The sequence below is a fragment of the Scomber japonicus genome, chromosome 3 (genome assembly GCF_027409825.1).
Source record: "Scomber japonicus isolate fScoJap1 chromosome 3, fScoJap1.pri, whole genome shotgun sequence".
Lineage (NCBI taxonomy): Eukaryota > Metazoa > Chordata > Actinopteri > Scombriformes > Scombridae > Scomber > Scomber japonicus.
Window position 1 is genome coordinate 11,721,494 of NC_070580.1, and position 17,961 is coordinate 11,739,454.

At 43.2% G+C, this 17,961-nt stretch overlaps 2 protein-coding genes across 12 annotated transcripts in view; both read left to right on the plus strand.

Moving 5' to 3' along the window:
• Window positions 1–8,965, plus strand: part of sulf2a (sulfatase 2a) — a 44,976-nt gene extending 36,011 nt beyond the window's left edge. For 5 of the 9 annotated variants that reach the window (XM_053315795.1, XM_053315798.1, XM_053315800.1 and 2 more), the window contains 18 exons: window positions 15–166; window positions 452–621; window positions 2,221–2,371; window positions 2,653–2,828; window positions 2,989–3,117; window positions 3,409–3,465; window positions 3,591–3,720; window positions 4,115–4,322; window positions 4,736–5,018; window positions 5,144–5,240; window positions 5,356–5,450; window positions 5,529–5,588; window positions 5,678–5,844; window positions 6,006–6,148; window positions 6,336–6,444; window positions 6,540–6,573; window positions 7,093–7,146; window positions 7,536–8,965. In XM_053315795.1, coding sequence (XP_053171770.1) covers window positions 15–166; window positions 452–621; window positions 2,221–2,371; window positions 2,653–2,828; window positions 2,989–3,117; window positions 3,409–3,465; window positions 3,591–3,720; window positions 4,115–4,322; window positions 4,736–5,018; window positions 5,144–5,240; window positions 5,356–5,450; window positions 5,529–5,588; window positions 5,678–5,844; window positions 6,006–6,148; window positions 6,336–6,444; window positions 6,540–6,573; window positions 7,093–7,146; window positions 7,536–7,566 — 2,246 coding nt within the window. In that variant the 3' untranslated portion in view covers window positions 7,567–8,965. Of the gene's footprint in view, window positions 1–14; window positions 167–451; window positions 622–2,220; window positions 2,372–2,652; window positions 2,829–2,988; window positions 3,118–3,408; window positions 3,470–3,590; window positions 3,721–4,114; window positions 4,323–4,735; window positions 5,019–5,143; window positions 5,241–5,355; window positions 5,451–5,528; window positions 5,589–5,677; window positions 5,845–6,005; window positions 6,149–6,335; window positions 6,445–6,539; window positions 6,574–7,092; window positions 7,147–7,535 lie in introns of those variants that run through there. The other 4 variants (XM_053315801.1, XM_053315802.1, XM_053315804.1 and 1 more) reach the window with 4 other exon arrangements.
• A 1,143-nt stretch (window positions 8,966–10,108) lies between these two features.
• The window catches only part of arhgap46a (Rho GTPase activating protein 46a), a 32,548-nt gene continuing 24,695 nt past the window's right edge, over window positions 10,109–17,961 (plus strand). For 2 of the 3 annotated variants that reach the window (XM_053315761.1, XM_053315763.1), the window contains exon 1: window positions 10,109–10,244. In XM_053315761.1, the coding sequence (XP_053171736.1) occupies window positions 10,231–10,244 (14 nt within the window). In that variant the 5' untranslated portion in view covers window positions 10,109–10,230. Of the gene's footprint in view, window positions 10,245–16,698; window positions 16,785–17,961 lie in introns of those variants that run through there. The other variant, XM_053315762.1, reaches the window with a different exon arrangement.

Here is a 17,961-nt window from a genome sequence, read left to right on the forward strand (position 1 = left end):
TGTTTGTCCCTCAGCCTTTTTTGGAAAGTATCTGAATGAGTACAATGGCTCCTATGTGCCCCCTGGCTGGAAGGAATGGGTAGCCCTGGTGAAGAATTCACGCTTCTACAACTACACCCTCTGCCGGAATGGAGTACGAGAGAAACACAGCAGCGTCTACTCCAAGGTGTTTATACACACCTTCCCTCACACAATATTTACCTGCATGAAAATGAAAGTAAAACAAGTTCTTTGAGAGATATTATTATACCTAGTTTTTGAACCTTTGACATTAAGTAACCATTTCAGTATCCTTCAAATGGTTAAATAGTAGATCGCATCCATGGTGGATCATTATTTTAGGGCTATATCAGGTCAGCACAGTACTGACGTTTTTGACACCCTCTCCTTCACTTCCTCTGTTACCCACTTCTTACTGATGGACTGGAATCAATGTCTACTTGCTCCACAGGACTACTTGACAGACATCATCACAAACGACAGCGTCAACTACTTCCGTATGTCCAAGAGGATTTACCCTCACCGTCCTGTCATGATGGTCCTGAGCCATGTAGCTCCGCATGGACCAGAAGACTCTGCCCCACAGTACAGCACTGCTTTCCCAAACGCATCACAGCACATGTAAGGATATAAGCAGTCTTCAAGCTGCTAGCACCAACATGATTAACCAAAACACAAACCCTTAAATTGCTGTAGTTTTATGGTATTTACAATATTAAACTCGCCTGCATGAATAAAAGAAAATGCTGTGTTTCAGTCAGACTGGGTTCGCCTGTTTGATGTAGACTGATTTGGTTTATTTGGGACAAGACTGACAAGCACAAGGGTAAATCTTTACATTTTCACATCCACAGCTATTTTCCTAGCATGTGAGTCATCCACACATTCACACTCCCTTTCATTTGACCCAGAATGACACAAATTCTATAATCTCAGCTCGATCTTATCTTCCTCTGCCTGCAGTATGCTGTTGGCAGCTGAGCCCTCTCCACGCACAGCCAGTGCTTCGCTCCAGTTTATTTGGCTCATGCGTTGTTCACATTAGTGTTACCACCATAATGAGCCTTGCTAATTTGTACCATTTTGTCAGCAATGATCAAAGAGAGGCATGAATGATGTATGTTTAATGCATAGGTAATGGCTTATGCACGTTTATGCGCACACTCACTCACACACACACACTTACGGCGCATCTCAGCCTTTGTCTTCTTGACCCTCCATGTTCCTGACTGGCTGTCTAGTGCTGCTGGCTAATAGCAGACCTGCTTTTGGCCTTTAGAGACAGATCCAAAGCCAGTAATGAGACTGCAGTTTCTGCCTCCTTCCTCCAACCCTCCACACCATCCTCCCGCTTCATCTAATCCCTCCAGCATCATTAACATGTGCCATGCAGGCTTTCTGCACAGAATATTCTTGAAATTCGGCCCCAATGTCTTTGTACAAACTTTTAATTGCTCTTTCTCCATAAATTTGCTCTCCCTCGGGTGACGTTTTCAGGGAGCCCCTTCTCTTGCTATTTTTCTCACTACATCTCCCTCCATCCTTATCAACCACATGAAGAGAGAGAGGCAGTAAAAGTTCTCCTCCGGTGATAAACCTTATCACCTTGGCACCTTGAGGACACATCTTCACACTACATTAGAGTTGCCATTGTAGACCAGGCTATGAGACACTAGCATTTCTTAAAAGTGAAATCGATCCACTTTAAACGTTAAATATATTTTCTTCTAGGATCTCATTAACGATTTAACAGTTTATTCTCAAATAATTAAAGTTCCATATGGCTTGGAGTAAAATATTGATCAAACTGTGCTCACTATGTTCAGGCCTATTGATTGCAGTGCTTTGCATTTTATATGGTTTATGTAACCTCTACTTTAGCATTGCATAAACAGTTTTCTGACTACTTTGGAAAGAAAAGGATAGGAGACATCAGCAGGCACAGGCAGAGGATACTGCTATGAATGCACAATGTAACTGTACAAACATTGGTACATTTTCTGTAATCCAATTTACAGCTATAGAATATGAAAACCACACATATAGGGATGGAAAAAACAACCGGATGCAAATGAATGGCGAGTTAGGGTGACATACATATGAGGATTTGTTCTGTGCTTTGCTATGTCCTCTTTTTTAGATGTAAAAGAAGCAAAAATGAAATGTTATGTACACTACATCCGTTTAGGTTGATGTTTTTCTGTCCTCCACCTTTTACAGAACCCCCAGTTACAACTATGCTCCTAACCCAGACAAACATTGGATCCTACGCTACACAGGACCAATGAAGCCCGTCCACATGCAGTTCACTAACATGTTGCAGCGCAGGAGGATGCAGACTCTGCTGTCTGTGGATGATAGTATGGAGAAGGTAAGCGGACAAGCAGACAGATAGATATATGCTTAAGCACAGATTCACACACATTCACAAAACCACCAGACACACTCACACATACATTTTTTCTGACAGTCTCAAGTCCTAAGAGATCTGTGCTTGTTCTGACTGGGACTGTGTAATGTATTCACTGACACACTTGGTAAATTGTTCAATCTCGTTTTCCTTGAAACTGGCACAGGAGATTTGAGCTATCAAACATGAAGTATCACTCTTTTACACTGTGTGAGTGTTCAATGTATTATACCCCCCCATAGTTGTACAACATGCTGGTAGAGACTGGTGAACTGGACAACACCTACATCATTTACACCTCAGACCACGGATACCACATCGGCCAGTTTGGTCTGGTGAAGGGCAAATCAATGCCTTACGAGTTTGATATCCGTGTTCCCTTCTACATACGAGGACCTAATGTGGAGCAAGGGGCCATGTGAGTGACTCATACTGTTATTTTTGTATTTTCCGTTAAGCATTCAACATTCAGATTCCCACACGCAATGGAATAAATCCAGGACATGCTATATAGTTAATTTTGCAATCATTTTCTGTACCAAACTGTATTAAATGTATCTCTTTACTTCTTCATCCAGTAATCCTCATCTAGTGTTAAACGTTGACTTGGCCCCGACTCTGCTGGATATGGCTGGTGTTGATATCCCCGCAGAAATGGATGGCAAATCGATCCTCAAGCTTCTGGACACAGACAAACCAGTCAACAGGTCAGCATGATTAATAGTTTTTTTCAGTATCTTGTTATTCACAAGACAATTCAAGAATGGCATTTAAAGTGTTGCAGATTAGATGAGTATGCTTCACAGACTCATTTGTGTCTAAGCTGTTGATGTTGTCCCAGACATAATGAAATCAATAATCCAAATATAAATGTGTAACACCACTTTCATTTCGGTGCTGTAAAAGGATGGCATTTGAAAATGGAGCACATGTTTGCTCAGTGCAAATATCACAGTGTGCTCTAACAGGATTTTTCTTTCTTTTTACTCATTTTTCAGATTCCAGTTAAACAGGAAGGGAAAAACATGGAGAGATTCTTTCCTGGTGGAGAGAGGGTAGGTTTTATTGATTGGCCTTTTCTGACATTTTCATTCAAGGCGTTGTCCTCTGGTGACATTAAACTCCTTGTCTTTACTTGACTGAGACAACCTCCTTGTGAGTGTTTTTCCTGTTCTTTCAGGAAGCCTCCACACAAGAGAGCCGATGGGAAGGAAATGGCACAGGAGGAGAACTTCCTGCCGAAATACCAGCGGGTGAAGGACCTGTGCCAGAAGGCAGAGTACCAGACTTCCTGCCAACAGCCAGGACAGGTACCTGACCCGCAGGAGTTGAAGAGGGAGAGGTTATTAAAGTTTCAGGAGTGTGCACATGTAGTGTAGCTCATGCAGGGTGATAATTTGAAATCTGCTTAACAATTTACTGAATACAATATGCAATCTTTGAACTCCCTGGTTTTCCTTTTTGACATCAAAGTCTCTTTTTTTAATTTTTCAAAATGAATTGTGCTGAATATGACATATGCTTGCATCTGTGACTGCTCCCAAAAATAGTTTAATACCATTGGTCTGGAATATTTCTTGCATTTAAAGGCTTCTACAGAGCACTGTTAGAGGTCTAAATCAGAGCATATCACCAAAAAGAACATTTTTAGGCATTAAAATTATAAGATACACCATCATTATATTTCTCTCCGCCTTGTTCCAGAAGTGGCAGTGTGTGGAGGACCCGACTGGCAAGCTGAGGCTGTATAAGTGCAAGGGCATGGCTAGTCTCTATGCCCCACGTATGCAGGCTTTGATGGCCAGCGGTGGCTCCCAGCTGTTCCTCACACCCAACTCTGACAGCTGTAACTGTGGAGACGTGGGCTTGAAAACATCAGTCCTGAAACGAAAGAGGCTGCTCACCAAGAAGAGTAAGTTCCTATTGTCACTCACATGCACCACTGTTAGTTATTAATAGATCTGATTTTGTACAGACACTTGTGCTTTACTTTGAGATGCCCTTGCAGTAGCCTACAAAGCCTTGCAAAACAGGGGCATTCATCTCCAGCTAAAATAACCAGCTTCTGAAGTATTCATGAGATGAGAAGGGATGTGTCTGTGCTGCCATCAAGTGGTAGACCAGAGCAGACAAATGAGCCTTTAATCACTGAGCCTTGAAAGTAACAAATACAAAAGCTTGTGAATTATTCATGGAGCATGATACCAATTGCATGGAGCGTCGATTCATATCATCATTACTTTTTCTGTCAACTTCACTTGCCTACATAATCATAGATCCGATCTTCAGTATCAAAAACAGATTCCTCTTTCTCATCTTACTCAGATTCCTCTGTCTCGTCTTATTCAGAGATGAAATCCAGTAAGACTGTGTCTAGGAAGCGCTGGGCTCGCTCAGTGTCATTTGAGCTAGATGGAGACCTGTACGCTGTGGACCTGGAGGAGGGCTACCAGCCCCTGGGCTCCAGGAACAGCAGCTGGGCCAAAGACAGGAAGAGAGGCGCAGGGAATGAGGAGGACAATGACGATTTCAGTGGCATGGGGGTCACAGCCAAACCCACCATCAGCAACATGCTCACACCACCTCCTGCTCTCAAGGTCACCTACAGGTGTGTGTGTGTACATCTGTCTGCTTTGATCTTTGATGTTTATGGTCATAAAAGAAAGAAATAATAAAATATATGGTATATGCATGATTTTTAGTGCTCTAATAATGTTTTTTTCTTTCCTCCAGGTGCTCCATTCTTATGAATGACACAGTAAAGTGTGATGGAGGCCTCTACAAATCTCTTCAGGCATGGAAAGACCACAAACTGCACATTGAGCATGAGGTATTGCTGTACATTCTTGGTAAACATTGCATTTCAAACAGACTCATTTCACAGGTGGTCAGTAGCTTGTGGTGTGTAACTCAGCCTTGTGTGCTATTGTTCCTGCTGTGTTTAGATTGAAACCTTGCAAACCAAAATCAAGAACCTGCGTGAGGTTAAAGGTCACCTGAAAAAGGTGCGGCCAGAGGAATGTCAGTGTGACACTCCCAGGTGAGAATTTGTCAGTATCACAGTGCCGGCTGTGTATACAGCTAATTAGATATTTGACAGTTGTTTCTTGTCTTTTAGGACTGTGCTTAAAGATAAAGAGATTTTCAAGCTCAATGCAGGACGCATGCATTCACTCAGGTAAAAGTTAACCTAATGACATAGTGAATACACTACTTATGTTTCTTCCTGCAGTCTTACTGTATTTAAATGTGTTTTATTCTTATTAGAATGCCATCGAAGCAGCAGACTCAGTGGCTGCAGAAGGAGCAGAAGCGCAGAAAGAAATTGCGTAAATTCCTTAAAAGGCTTCAGAACAACGACACATGCAGCATGCCTGGCCTCACCTGCTTCACCCATGACAACCATCACTGGCAGACCGCCCCCTTCTGGACAAGTGAGGAATTGCATTTGAAGAATAACATGCTGTAACATGTTTTCATTTCTGGTTCTATTTTCCAGAGCAGATATGGTGAAAACAATATTTTGGAACACTGTTGTTTTCCATTTCTACCCCCCATCCCCCACTTCCATCTCACCCCCCCCTCCCTTCCCTAGTGGGTCCATTCTGTGCATGCACCAGTGCCAACAACAACACCTACTGGTGCCTGAGGACCATCAATGACACACACAACTTCCTGTTCTGTGAATTTGCTACCGGTTTCCTGGAGTATTTTGACCTCAACACTGACCCATACCAGGTATTTCAATTGTACAAACAAACGTTTAACGACAGATATATAAATAACTATCTAAAGTGATCCCACAACATTTTATAGTGCATTCCTGTACGCACCGAGGGTACAGACTTTCCTGTTGAGTTTCCAAAGTAAATCCACTTTGTTTGGCAGAGCCATCGCTGACATTTTGTCCTTATTATTCCTGCAGCTGATAAATGCTGTCAGCAGCCTCGACCGCAATGCTCTGAATTCGATGCATCAACAGCTCATGGACTTACGAGGCTGCAAGGGACACAAGCAATGCAACCCGGAGAAGGGTGAGGGGAAAAAAAGTCCCGAAGGCAAACATGATTGATGATAGTGTGTCCAGTAATTTCAGCCTGAGACTAATGTTACCTCCTCTTCCTTTCAGGAGGAAAAGAGCGAAACTACTTCAGTGAATACAGGTATTTTCTTCTCCCTCTTGCAACACAGCTGATTACTTTTACAAACACTGCAGATGGAATTCATGTCACAATATGAACTCAGGGAGATTGCAGCCTGCATAGTGTGTCTTTGGTTGTGCTTCTGCTTGTTGCGAGTGATCTGGGGAGTCGAGGAAATAAAATACAGTGATGTTGTGCTGAAATTGAACCTCTTCAAGCTGAGACAGTTCTTTACTGTTGTGATCAAAGCATTTTTAGCATGCAGAAGCAGAAGCCAATGAGGGCCAAAATGCAAGCCTGCTTCTGCTGTTCCCTTTTTTGTAATGAAGCCTAATTGCTTGTCTCTGCTGTGCGTGTGGGGGTGTATGTGTGTGCGCATGCATGTATGTGTGTGCACCTGTGTGTGTGTGTGTGTGTGTGTGTGTGTGTGTGCGTGTTTGTGTATGTGTGTGTGTGTGTGTGTTTTTGTGTGTATATACCTGTGTGTCTCCATGCACGTGCATTTGCCCTGCGCGTGTATACGTGCTGTGCATGCTTCAGGCCAGTTCATCGTCGAAAGAGGCCAAAAGTGAAGAAGCCTTCCTCCAAATCGCTGTGAGTTTGTCATGACCCATCTGTTCCTTCATAGTCAGCCAAACTATACTCCTATCTCCATCCTAATTTTTTTTAGCTTGGTCATATGACCTAGCAGCATGCTCTCCTCTCTCCTCTTTACTGTAATTCTGTCCTCTTCTACTTACAGTAACTCTCATTTACCTGCATTGCAAAGCTGCAACATCCTTTCTCTCATTCACCCACTCAAGTCTAAATCAATACAGCAATGCAGATGTGATGTGTCCTTATGTTGTGTTCTCAGTCCTGTTATTGTCAGTTCTTACTTTTCTTTGCAGTCTTGGTAGGAACAGACCACAACTGGAGCCATGGTTTCCAGTGAATGCCTCAAGTGACACATTTAACTCACAGTGTTTGTTTCCCCTGCACAGAGGGCAGATTTGGGAAGGCTGGGTTGGTTAACCACCTGCAACCCACAACCGACCACACTGGCCTTCTCCAGCAAAGGAGGGAGAAGGGGGAGTGAAGGTGAACCTAAGGACCTTGACCACACTTTGATGGACCATAACCTGAGATTCTACTGTACTGTACTCTGATCTGGGGTTTTAATTTTTTTAAGAGAACTACTCTTTGTAGCTCTCACCTGGGCAGAGGAGACACTGAGACTAAGAGGAAGTTAACGAATCTCCAATTGTCAATTTTACCTTCGCACACATTTCGTACTCATTTACATCCTTGCTGTCAAGACCGATAACACCAGGATGCTGTGATTCAGATGGGACAGTTTGGTATTCACAAACTATTCAGTCTCACAGTACTGCTTGTAGATAATATATATCAGCTTTAATCAGCTTTCTCTCATCATATGGGACTGGATGGAAACATGAGTTGTCAACCTTGCTGCTACACAACAATATCATGGGTGCCACTGCTTGCCCTCATGATGTCTCTGTGGCACATGCTGATAACCTCAATCATATCGTTTGGAATATGATTGCTGGCATTAACAACAGACTTTTTTTTTGTCTTTTTCTGCACCAATGTGTCTGCACATGGAAGTGGTTTGGACTGTATGACGACCAACTGTAACAGACTTTTCGCCATAATCTTTTGTATTATAGTTGATCTTAACGCTGATGAATGTCCTTAACGAAGCGTCATCTTCCTCAAAGCTGTGAGATGTGAGGTGATTTTAGATTTTTTGCCTGCCTTGATCCAACCCCTCCACAGTGTCAGCCACAACTGGAACAGGCCTACACTAACCACTGACTGTCTCACAATGGTACCATCCAAACCTCCAAAATATTTGACCACTGGCAGAATGCGTCATTAGTGAATGCCATTTTTCTCCTTTGTATTGTCATTACCACACTGTAGAAGTATCCAAATAGTTTGTTCAGCTTGCTATAAATGGTGCTACAGGATAACAATACAGAAATAAAATCTTGCTGTACAGTACAGTATGTATTTGAATGTATGTTGTGCAATTAATATAAATGTTTACAATATTTTTTATAATACTGAAGAGGCAGGCGTCATTGTATGATATGAGTTGATAAAGTGACATTATAGGGAGAAATGTAGACTGAGAAATTTCATTGCCCGCAATTTGTATGTTGGTCCTCTCCTTATTTACATTGGAAAAGCACTTAAAGGGTTCACTGTGAAGAGATGCGCCATGTACATTTAATGGATATATAGTTTACTCTGTGCCAGAGGAACAACACAACAATGTAATACCTATTGATGTGAATTTTAGCAACCTGCCTTTGTTAGCTTCTTTGATTTTTTTTTTTTTAGCAGATATTTCCATAGACCTGAGTGCTGATAGTAATTGTGAATAAAGTGTTGTTTGACCATGGCCCGTTTTTTCTTCTACAAATGCATGATGGTTACTGTCCAGCAGGGGTCTCTGTCTACTTGTCCATAGGGGCAGCATGCTGCTTCCATGTAATTTCTCCTCAACTAAAGGAATGGGGAGCTACAGGCGGGTGAGGAATGAAAGGACAAAACAATATTAAGTGTCTTAGTGAGGTGTTTCTACAAGTGTCTGAACTCTACTGGAGGATCACTATTGTTCCAAAAGATATTTCCTAATTTGGTGTTTTGTCCAAAATCTGCCATAGGTGTTCAATTGGGTTGAGATCTTGTGACTGTAAAGGCCAGCATATGAGTCATATAATTTTCAGACTCATCAAACCTGAACCCTCCTGCCCTATGGATGGGGGCACTGACATGCTGGAAGGGACCACTTCCATGAGACTAGAAATGCTTCATTATAGGATAAAGGTGATCTCTCAGAACAGCTTTGTATTGATTTGCAATGACTCTTCACTCTAAGGGGACAAGTGGACCCAAACCACGTAAGCAAAATGTCCACTGGATCCCCTCACTGTTGGGGTCAAGCATTCACACGTGTACAGGTTTTTCCTTTTCATTTGTCACCCGTCTGTAGTTATGATAGTAAAACAAACAGTTCAGACCTCCATGTTTTTGACTGGCCGAGTAAAGTCCGAAGTCTCTGTAAAATCTGCATATTTCCCTGATATGAAATTCAAATATGAGCGCACTAATCCAGACTGGTGCGTCGCCTAGCAACCACATTGTTCAATTGCATGTCAATGCAGTATGTGGTTTTTATCACATAGCCTACATTTTCTCTCTTAAAGTGCTTTCAAACAATAGTGTGTTGCTGTGAATATAACCAAACTGTCTTTTAAGCACTTATTTTCATTCACATAAAGACTGTTTTTAGTATAGAAATTATAGTTATTTTGCTACAGCTTGAATAAAAGTTGTCGGACAGTTGAGGACCGTGAAGAAAACCTGATGTGACAGTTCTAGTCACCCTGCTTTGTTTAGCCAGCTAAATGTTTTGATCAGGGTTTGGCTTTTGCTCTTTTCCAGCCAGCTTGTCGGGGAATTGAGGGTGGGGGGTGGGTGACCCCCATCCCAACCTATGACTCACGGGCAGAGGCGGAGACTCCATATCGGATTCACCACCGGAGGAACGTCCCGTGGCTCACTCACTGCCTGGACAGCCCCGTGTGAAAACTAAACCTACACCTCAATACGAGCGAAACCTTGTTTTCTCTGTGTTTACGCCCTGTTTACAATGTGAGGAGAATGGCCGGAACAAGGTAAGATATCCCTTAGTTACACTTCAAAGCGGTACAAACTTTACTGGAGACAAGTTTAGTAGCCGAAGCTAACCTTATCATCCCGCCGCCGATATCACGCCGAGGGCGGCCAGCAGACACTGAACCACGCCGCTCAATGGATAGGTGTACTGGTGAAATACTTTACAGTGTTTTGTAAATGCTAACATTTAAGTGTTTATGGACGTAAATGTTAGCCGGAGTATGTGTATCGTTAAGATAGTTAAATGTGAAGAGAGTGGGTCCAAAGGTCTCTTAAACTGAAACTTAAGTTTGCAGTATTTTGCTCGTGCTGTTGTTGCTCGTTTTATTTTACGCTATGGCACATTTAAGCAGTTATAAACAGTATTAAGTAGCTTGTTTCTGGACTATATTAACTGTTTAGTAGCTTAATAACACGGACATTGGGGCAACTGTGACAGAAGCTCGTGTCTTACAAAGTCAAGCTTCGCCTCCGTTCAGTATGTGTAGAGTTAAATTAGCTAGTAGCTGTGTGTGTGTGTATTTGGGGGTGGGGGGTATCAATCACCACTTTTGATTTTTTTTTTTCCTTAAACTCTTCCACAAATTGGCTGAGCTGACTAACTCTTTGCTGTGGTTAAGAGACCAATAACCCAAACGGAAGGCAAATGTCCCACAGCCCATTTGTTTCTTCCATTTTAACTAGTGGATGGTAACTGGGGCTTTTTGCTTTAGTTGTTGGTTTGATCTCCACATGTTGGATTTCTTCAACATCTGCTCTGACTGCAGATGTGCATAAAAACTTTGTTTAGCTGTCATCGGTTTTCTTGGAGACAGATGGTTTGCTTTAGTCCCCACAGTCTATTTAAAGCTACTGAGATGTATGGGATAAGCTACTTTGGTTCCCTTCAAAAATGTCCCTTCAACTGTTTTGGCACATATTGAAATAAACGGGTGCATTTTAGTGCTATAACTTTAAACTTAACTTTAAAAGTTAAAGTTGAAGTTTTGATATTTTTTATCTCTCTATGTCTGTTGAACTTTGAAGTACATTGTTTGAGAAGTCAAAATACAGCCTGAGGCACTTAGTTTGGCAGCCATGCCAACCTGTCGTCCTGGGTGCAGCAGTCTCCCTGCCCAGCTTGTACTGATCTGATAATGACTGGTGGTAGCATCTGTGCGGTGTTGGTTTCTGCAGACGTGTTAACTTCTCTATCTGTCGAAAGCTGCATCTTCATCTGTCCAGCTCTTCTTCACATAGAGAGAAGACAGGACGGTTGGATGAGACAATGGTCTGTTTGGTCTTGCTGCCACCTAACATGTCTTCCATTCATTTAGGCTTTTCAATGTGAGGAGCAGAAACTACAATAGAGTGTTGTCTCTCTGTTTACCCTTCTAGTTCACAACAATATCCAGACAAAAGAGAACAAACCGTGCGTTTCCCTAATGAGATGAATCAAAACTGGGTCTTTTGACAAAGACAAGACAGGATGTCCGTCCTACAGAGGATCTGACAATAGACCTGTTTATCTGTTGGGAGGAAGTGATTTTGAAGCTTCTACTCCAGTGACAACAACATGTCAATACTATAATTGACTCTGGAAGATCTTTTTCTTTTTGGTTGTTTTTTTAGACATGCACCTTCAAGTTATGTTTTCCAGCTTTCAGCCAGTTATTTCCTGTTTTCTGTTCTATAATCCTGGTCACCTCCCCATGGATCAGCCCTCTTAACACTTTGCACACCCTTTTCATCTGACTTTGATTCTCCATGGTTAACCACAGTGACACCATAATGAGGTTAAGGTGATTTACCCAAACACATTTATCTGTACCTGAAACAACCACTGACATTTTGAACCTTTTCTCTGCGGGGATTATTTGTGGGTTTAACCTCCTGGGCCACACTTGGTTGAACCTGATGCTAAGAGTGCTGATCATCACTCAGGAGCATTACAGGGGATAATAACCTACGGGTTTAGTTATACTATTCAGATAGGCTGTAAGGATGAATGAGTCATCTGCTTCACAACAGTTGAAGTCTACATCGTCTTAGTTAGCTGTCACAGTGCAAAACTTGGGTTAGGATTAGGATGAGTTTTTCATAAAAAGTACAAAAGCGTGTAAAACACAATCATTACGCACAAAAATGTAATGCCGAAACACATAAAAAAACAAATACGACCTGGAGAGTCAACCTTGAAATGAAAAGTTTTTGCTAGTGAAATGCATCGTCACATTTGTCTCCCTCAACCAAAACCTTAGTCTGTTGTTTTTAAGAAAATATTAATATGTCAACACATATATATACAACGCAGATCTCCCAGCGACGTCCTCTTAAATCATAATCCGCCCCACTCCTCCCTTCGGACCCGCATAGACCCAGCGTTAACATCTTCACCAGGCTGCTCTGCATTTCTAATCCTGCCGTGGCCTGCCGTCTGCACCTTCACTTCCTCTAGAGGACAATCCGGACGTTTCTTTCCCCTTGTGGTTGCATGATCAGTCGCTGACCCCCCTTACCCCCCTCACTCACCCTGTAACTCTTCTCTGGGATTAGACTCTGGCCTCGTTTGTCATGTCAGCAGGGGAGGATTCGGGGAGGAGGGGGGTTGGGATGGTGAGGTCCAACTCAAAATGAAGTTACAAACTACTACTGGTGGTGGGCAAACAGGGTCAGTCAGAAACTTCTATTAGACAGCACGCAGATGGCAAAGGCTAAATGCTTGGGTTATTTTTAAAAGGGAAAATATGTCTTGTTACATATGACCCAGGACGATTTGACAAGATAAAGTTTGTATGATGAACACTCAGGGTGATTAAGTACAATTTCATCCTAATAGGTTTGTCCATTTCTCTTGTTTGGACAAGTGACCCCATTGTTCCCCCTCTGACAGCTGGTGTACTGGACAGAAAGGCCCGGGCTGATCCCATCCTCAGCTTCTCCTGCACATGTTCACTCTTGTCCATAGTCTTGACTGATCTGAGTCCCCATGTGCTCTTTGAGTAAGGAAAGGGGTGGATTTTAGGGAAGGACAGAGACTTCTGTTTGGTCAGGCTCACCCCTATAAAAGGTAATCTATTGACCGTGTTGCTGACTAATGTCTCAGACAAGCAGCGACTGTTCAGCAGAGCAGTGAAGGGGGCAGGAAGTTTCCAGTGTTTGTGCAGAAAGCTTCTGGCCTTCGTGGGAGAAGGCAGGATGGCGGAGACAAGACAATACTCTCCATACAGCGACCACAGGGCGCCGCTTCACTATGGTTAGTTTGTAGGCGGATTATCTGAAGTAACATTCAAGATTGCCAATGCAAAGAATGCTCTCCTGGAACCGGTGGCGAGGTAGGCACTGTTATCTCACGCATCTCATGAAAAATCAGTTTGTTGCAGTAGGGGTGAACATTTTGGCAGCTACGTGGAATTAATTCATTTAGGCCATGTGAAATTGCGAGCTGGAAGGCATCATGGGAAAGACTAGGCCCTCGCTGAAGTTGGCTGAACGACCTTGCGAGATCCGGTCTAATCCAGTGCCAATGGTGAGGGGGAAACTGTCTCTAGTTCTGGATTAGGGCAGCTGTTGAAGCAGGTCACCCAGGACCTCGTATGTATGTCTCAGGCTCCTCCCCTTCATTGATCTGATTGGCTGGGCTCCCCCCTATGTGGACACAACACAGAGTTCTCGTTGAATGAAGTCTGGCTGTTGATCAGACAATAGTGTGCATTGTTCTGGGCCATCGCGGGCTTTAGAAAAGGGTACATTTCACAGGCTTTGTAATGCATATGAGTGCAAGTCATCACAGGGCATTCTTGTCAACTAGGTAACCATGTTTGTTTTTTTTCACATGCTTGTCTTTCACATAATCCCTCATATTTCTATGTGTTGGAAACTCCTACAGGTATGCATTATGCAGAAAGCGGCAAAGATGTTAAAAGTCTACAGGTAAAAAAGTACCTGGAAATAGTTTTAAAAAAAAGTACTACACATGGATAAAACCGGACCGGCTGGTTTTCATAGTTTTAGGTGTGCGTGCACTTTCTTAAAGTGACTCAAAACTGCCAATCACACTGTTCACAGGTAGCAAACAGTAACATGAAAGAGTTCAGCAGAGTATTTACTCATCTTCACTGACATGATGACATTTCCTTTAAAGTAGATCGCTTGCAGGTGAATGACACAATAATTGGCAGAAAAGCAGTGTTGGGTTTAAAGGTGCAACCAGTCTCTCTTTTTCATGTGCATCATGGGACTGTTAAGTGTCCTTTGTGTCAAATGAGCATAACAGAGCCATCACATCCAGTCTCACTCAACAGCTTGTTAGTGTCTTATCCGTGCAGGCTTTTTTGGAGGTGAATCAGGTGACAGGGTGAGCTCAGGAGTGCCCCCCCCCCCTCGTTCTTATCCTCCCCATCCTAGCCTTGTTCTCTCTGCCTGGCATGCGGCTGCCCGGCTGTTTGGTCTTAAACTGCTTTACCTCTCTTCCCCTCCTTGGCAACCTGCCACCCCCGAGCCTGGGTCGACTCGCATGAGGCTGCTGCCTCTATCGTGCCTGACAAAATTTTGCTGTGAAAGACGACCCCCTGAACCCGTTCGCCAATGTCAGCACACAACGAGTGAGGAATGGACACTGACAACTGCAGCTGAGGGATGGGAGGAAACGGGGGGCAGGGGGGAGGGGGAGGAAGAGGAGGGGAGAAGCAATATGAACCTGTTTGAGGTCTTGTCCACATTCATTGGTAGACTGCTCTTGTATGAAATAGTGATTTTTTGGGGGGGCAAAAACCTTTTGATCAAAACACTATACAGCTTACACTTTACAGCTATCTGACAACACCAAAGAAATGTCAGTGACAACCGCTGTGTGACCGACCATAATGAAACACAGAAATCTATTGCGAAGCGTGAGTATCTTGACCATTTAAGTAAACAATTGCGAATCATGTGTCAGTATTTTAAAAAGGTCAATTTTACCTGCCCACAGCACAACCAGAATCAGTTTTTAAATGCATTTACTTTGGAAATTGGAAAATCCAGCCTTTTGTTGATGGGGGGAAAAAACATATTTCAAATATATATCTATCTGCTTTTTTAAAAATATGGCAAAGGAAAAGTGGAAAAGTGAGTTGACTTTTGAAAGTCGCACCAGCTGGACAGAGGTGTGTACGGTTGTTCCAGGTTCAGGTTCATGTCCTTCAATCTTTCACTCTTTTCATCATCTAATCCCTTCAGGATATACAGATAACCTTTGGCTGTAAGACAAAGTGACCCCATCACACACACACACGCACACACATGCACACACATGCACACACATGCACAAATGACATAATAAACAGTTATCTACCGATGAAGACATTTACCAGAGCCATTGACATTATTATAGAGTCATTATAACGATAATAATGAACCTGTAGAAATCCTAACAAAGAGCACAAAAGTAAACAAGACAGGCAGTGTGCCGCCCTGTGGGTCTGCTTAACAAAGCACATCACTGTTAAAGTCAGAAAACAAGATAAGTATACAGCATGCTAACCCCTGCCATTAACTTTATGAGGGTTGCTGTGGGCACGAATGCCAAGCTACCTCTCAGAAGTCCATTACTCTATAACAGACTCAGCAGTCCTCATGCCGGTTTGTTTGTTGGTAAATGAAATGCAGCACATACGCACACACAGACCAATTGTGCGGCAGGTTTTACTGACCCCTGACCCTGGTGACAAGGCAGGAACGGGAGGTGTCAAACAAAAGGGCCAAAGAATGTGTGTGTGTGTATGACAGGTGCGGGCCTTTTTTTCTGTCATCTGAAACGTACACTCTCCCCTCTCGCTGGCTCTGATTGTTCTGGACGCCTGGGTGGGGTGCGGGCTCACACATCCTGCACAAAGACTGCCTACACACACACACAAATACACAGACCGGCCCAGCTCTGTTTCCCAACAGACAAGATTAGTCTCTCTCTCGAATGTGATTTATGTCATCACTATAAACAAACACTACCGCCAGTGGAAACACAGACAACTGAAGGTGACCACACTCTGGAAAGAATCACACTTTGATTAAACCAGCAACAAATATCAAACAAAAACTGTGCTCAAGCAGAAAGCGCTTATCAGCAGAGTTTAAAAGAACCTGAATGTCATTCATAAGAGGCCCTCATTTAGTTTTGAGTGCAGGCATGTCCTTGCAGTGCTGCCGATGGGCTTACACACACTAGAGCGGTGTCCCTCTTCACTCCAGTAAACGGGACCGTGGCCACAGCGCTCCACATGCCAGGTTTACTGTTACACTCTTCGTTAGTCACAGTCACTGGAACTTCTGCCAAGCACTCGGTAGTCGGTCTGTGTCCCTGCTCTTGTTTTACAATATTTAGATAAGTAGGTTGCCTAGCAGCCGTCCTGAATAGACTTTGTACATGGTTTATACATAATCAAACACAAGTCGGCTTTTGGCAGATCACTCCTTGTATTATATTGAGGTGCAGGTCTCTGCTTGCTCTGTAGGAGCAAATTACCAGCAGTTTGTCAGCGTTGCAACATTTTTAATAGTTTTGTACCTGCGCGGATGAATAGGTGAGTTTAGATATTCTCTCTTCTCCAAGTGACGATCTATTTTAACCCCAGTATCTAAGGAGGTAGGAGGGTTTATGTCTCTAAATAGGAAATAGCAGGTCTGTAAATATAGCGGCCAGGGTGGACCTTGGCACTTGTTGATTCGCTTGGTGAACGGAGTGCTAAGGTTTCCCCCGATGAATGGCGGGGCCTGTGTGAGAACTCAGCCCGCCCTGGTCCACAAGCGCCAGTCACAAACAGCAGCTCAGAATAGTCTGTTGTTTGAAAAGGTTAGAGGTTACCTTACAAGAGGCCTAAATGGTAAATGAGAGCTTAACTGGCCGTCTGGTTTTATCTGTTGTTTCACCTTAACAAGTTTATGGACAAATGAATGCGTTAATACCCCCCATTTGGCTCAGTTTCTGAAGGCGCGCTATCTGTCCATCAGGAATGCCACAATAGCAACCGAGTGTAAAAGCTGCGTTTCAAGCATAACTAGATGATCTGATGAAACACTGCTGCTATCGTGGAGCTAAAAATCTACACAAAGCTACGCAGGGAAAACAATTTCTTTTTTTCTCTCTTTCTCTCTCTGTATAGTTTATCTTTTTCACAAAATCAACAACCACATTGGTATTTTAGTTTGTTTGAAATCCAAAGCTGGACAATAACACAAAGCTGTGCGTTGCCCTATTTCTAGTGACTGTATTGTCCAGTCCTCTATGTTTACCGTTGCTGGGAAAAGTGCCATTTACACTTTGGCATTGGCTTCGAACAATGGGGCAGATTCCATGAGCTATATTCTGTTGTTTCACTCACTCTGGGAAACCGCTCTCGGTTCTGGTTATTTTTGGAGCTGACTGTAAATTGTGGATGATAGATGAAGTATTTCTCCCTCAGAAGGAGACCTCTGGCACATCAGGATTGGGAGTAACGGGATGGTTGAAAAGGTGTGCTCGTGTGCACGTCTCTGTATGTGTTTTGCGTGCACGTGTAAGTGTCAGTTTTGGCCTCTTGGGCTCAGCGACGTGCGCTGTTTGCAGAGAGATTTTTTTACAATTTGACAAGCTTTATTTTTAGTCGCCATGGAATAACCATAGGCTGCTGAGGCGTCTCCTTGACCCAAATGGGAGACAAAGACCCTGTGTGCCATGGGAGAGCAGAGAGTGTGTTATTATACACAAGAGTCAAAAGGACG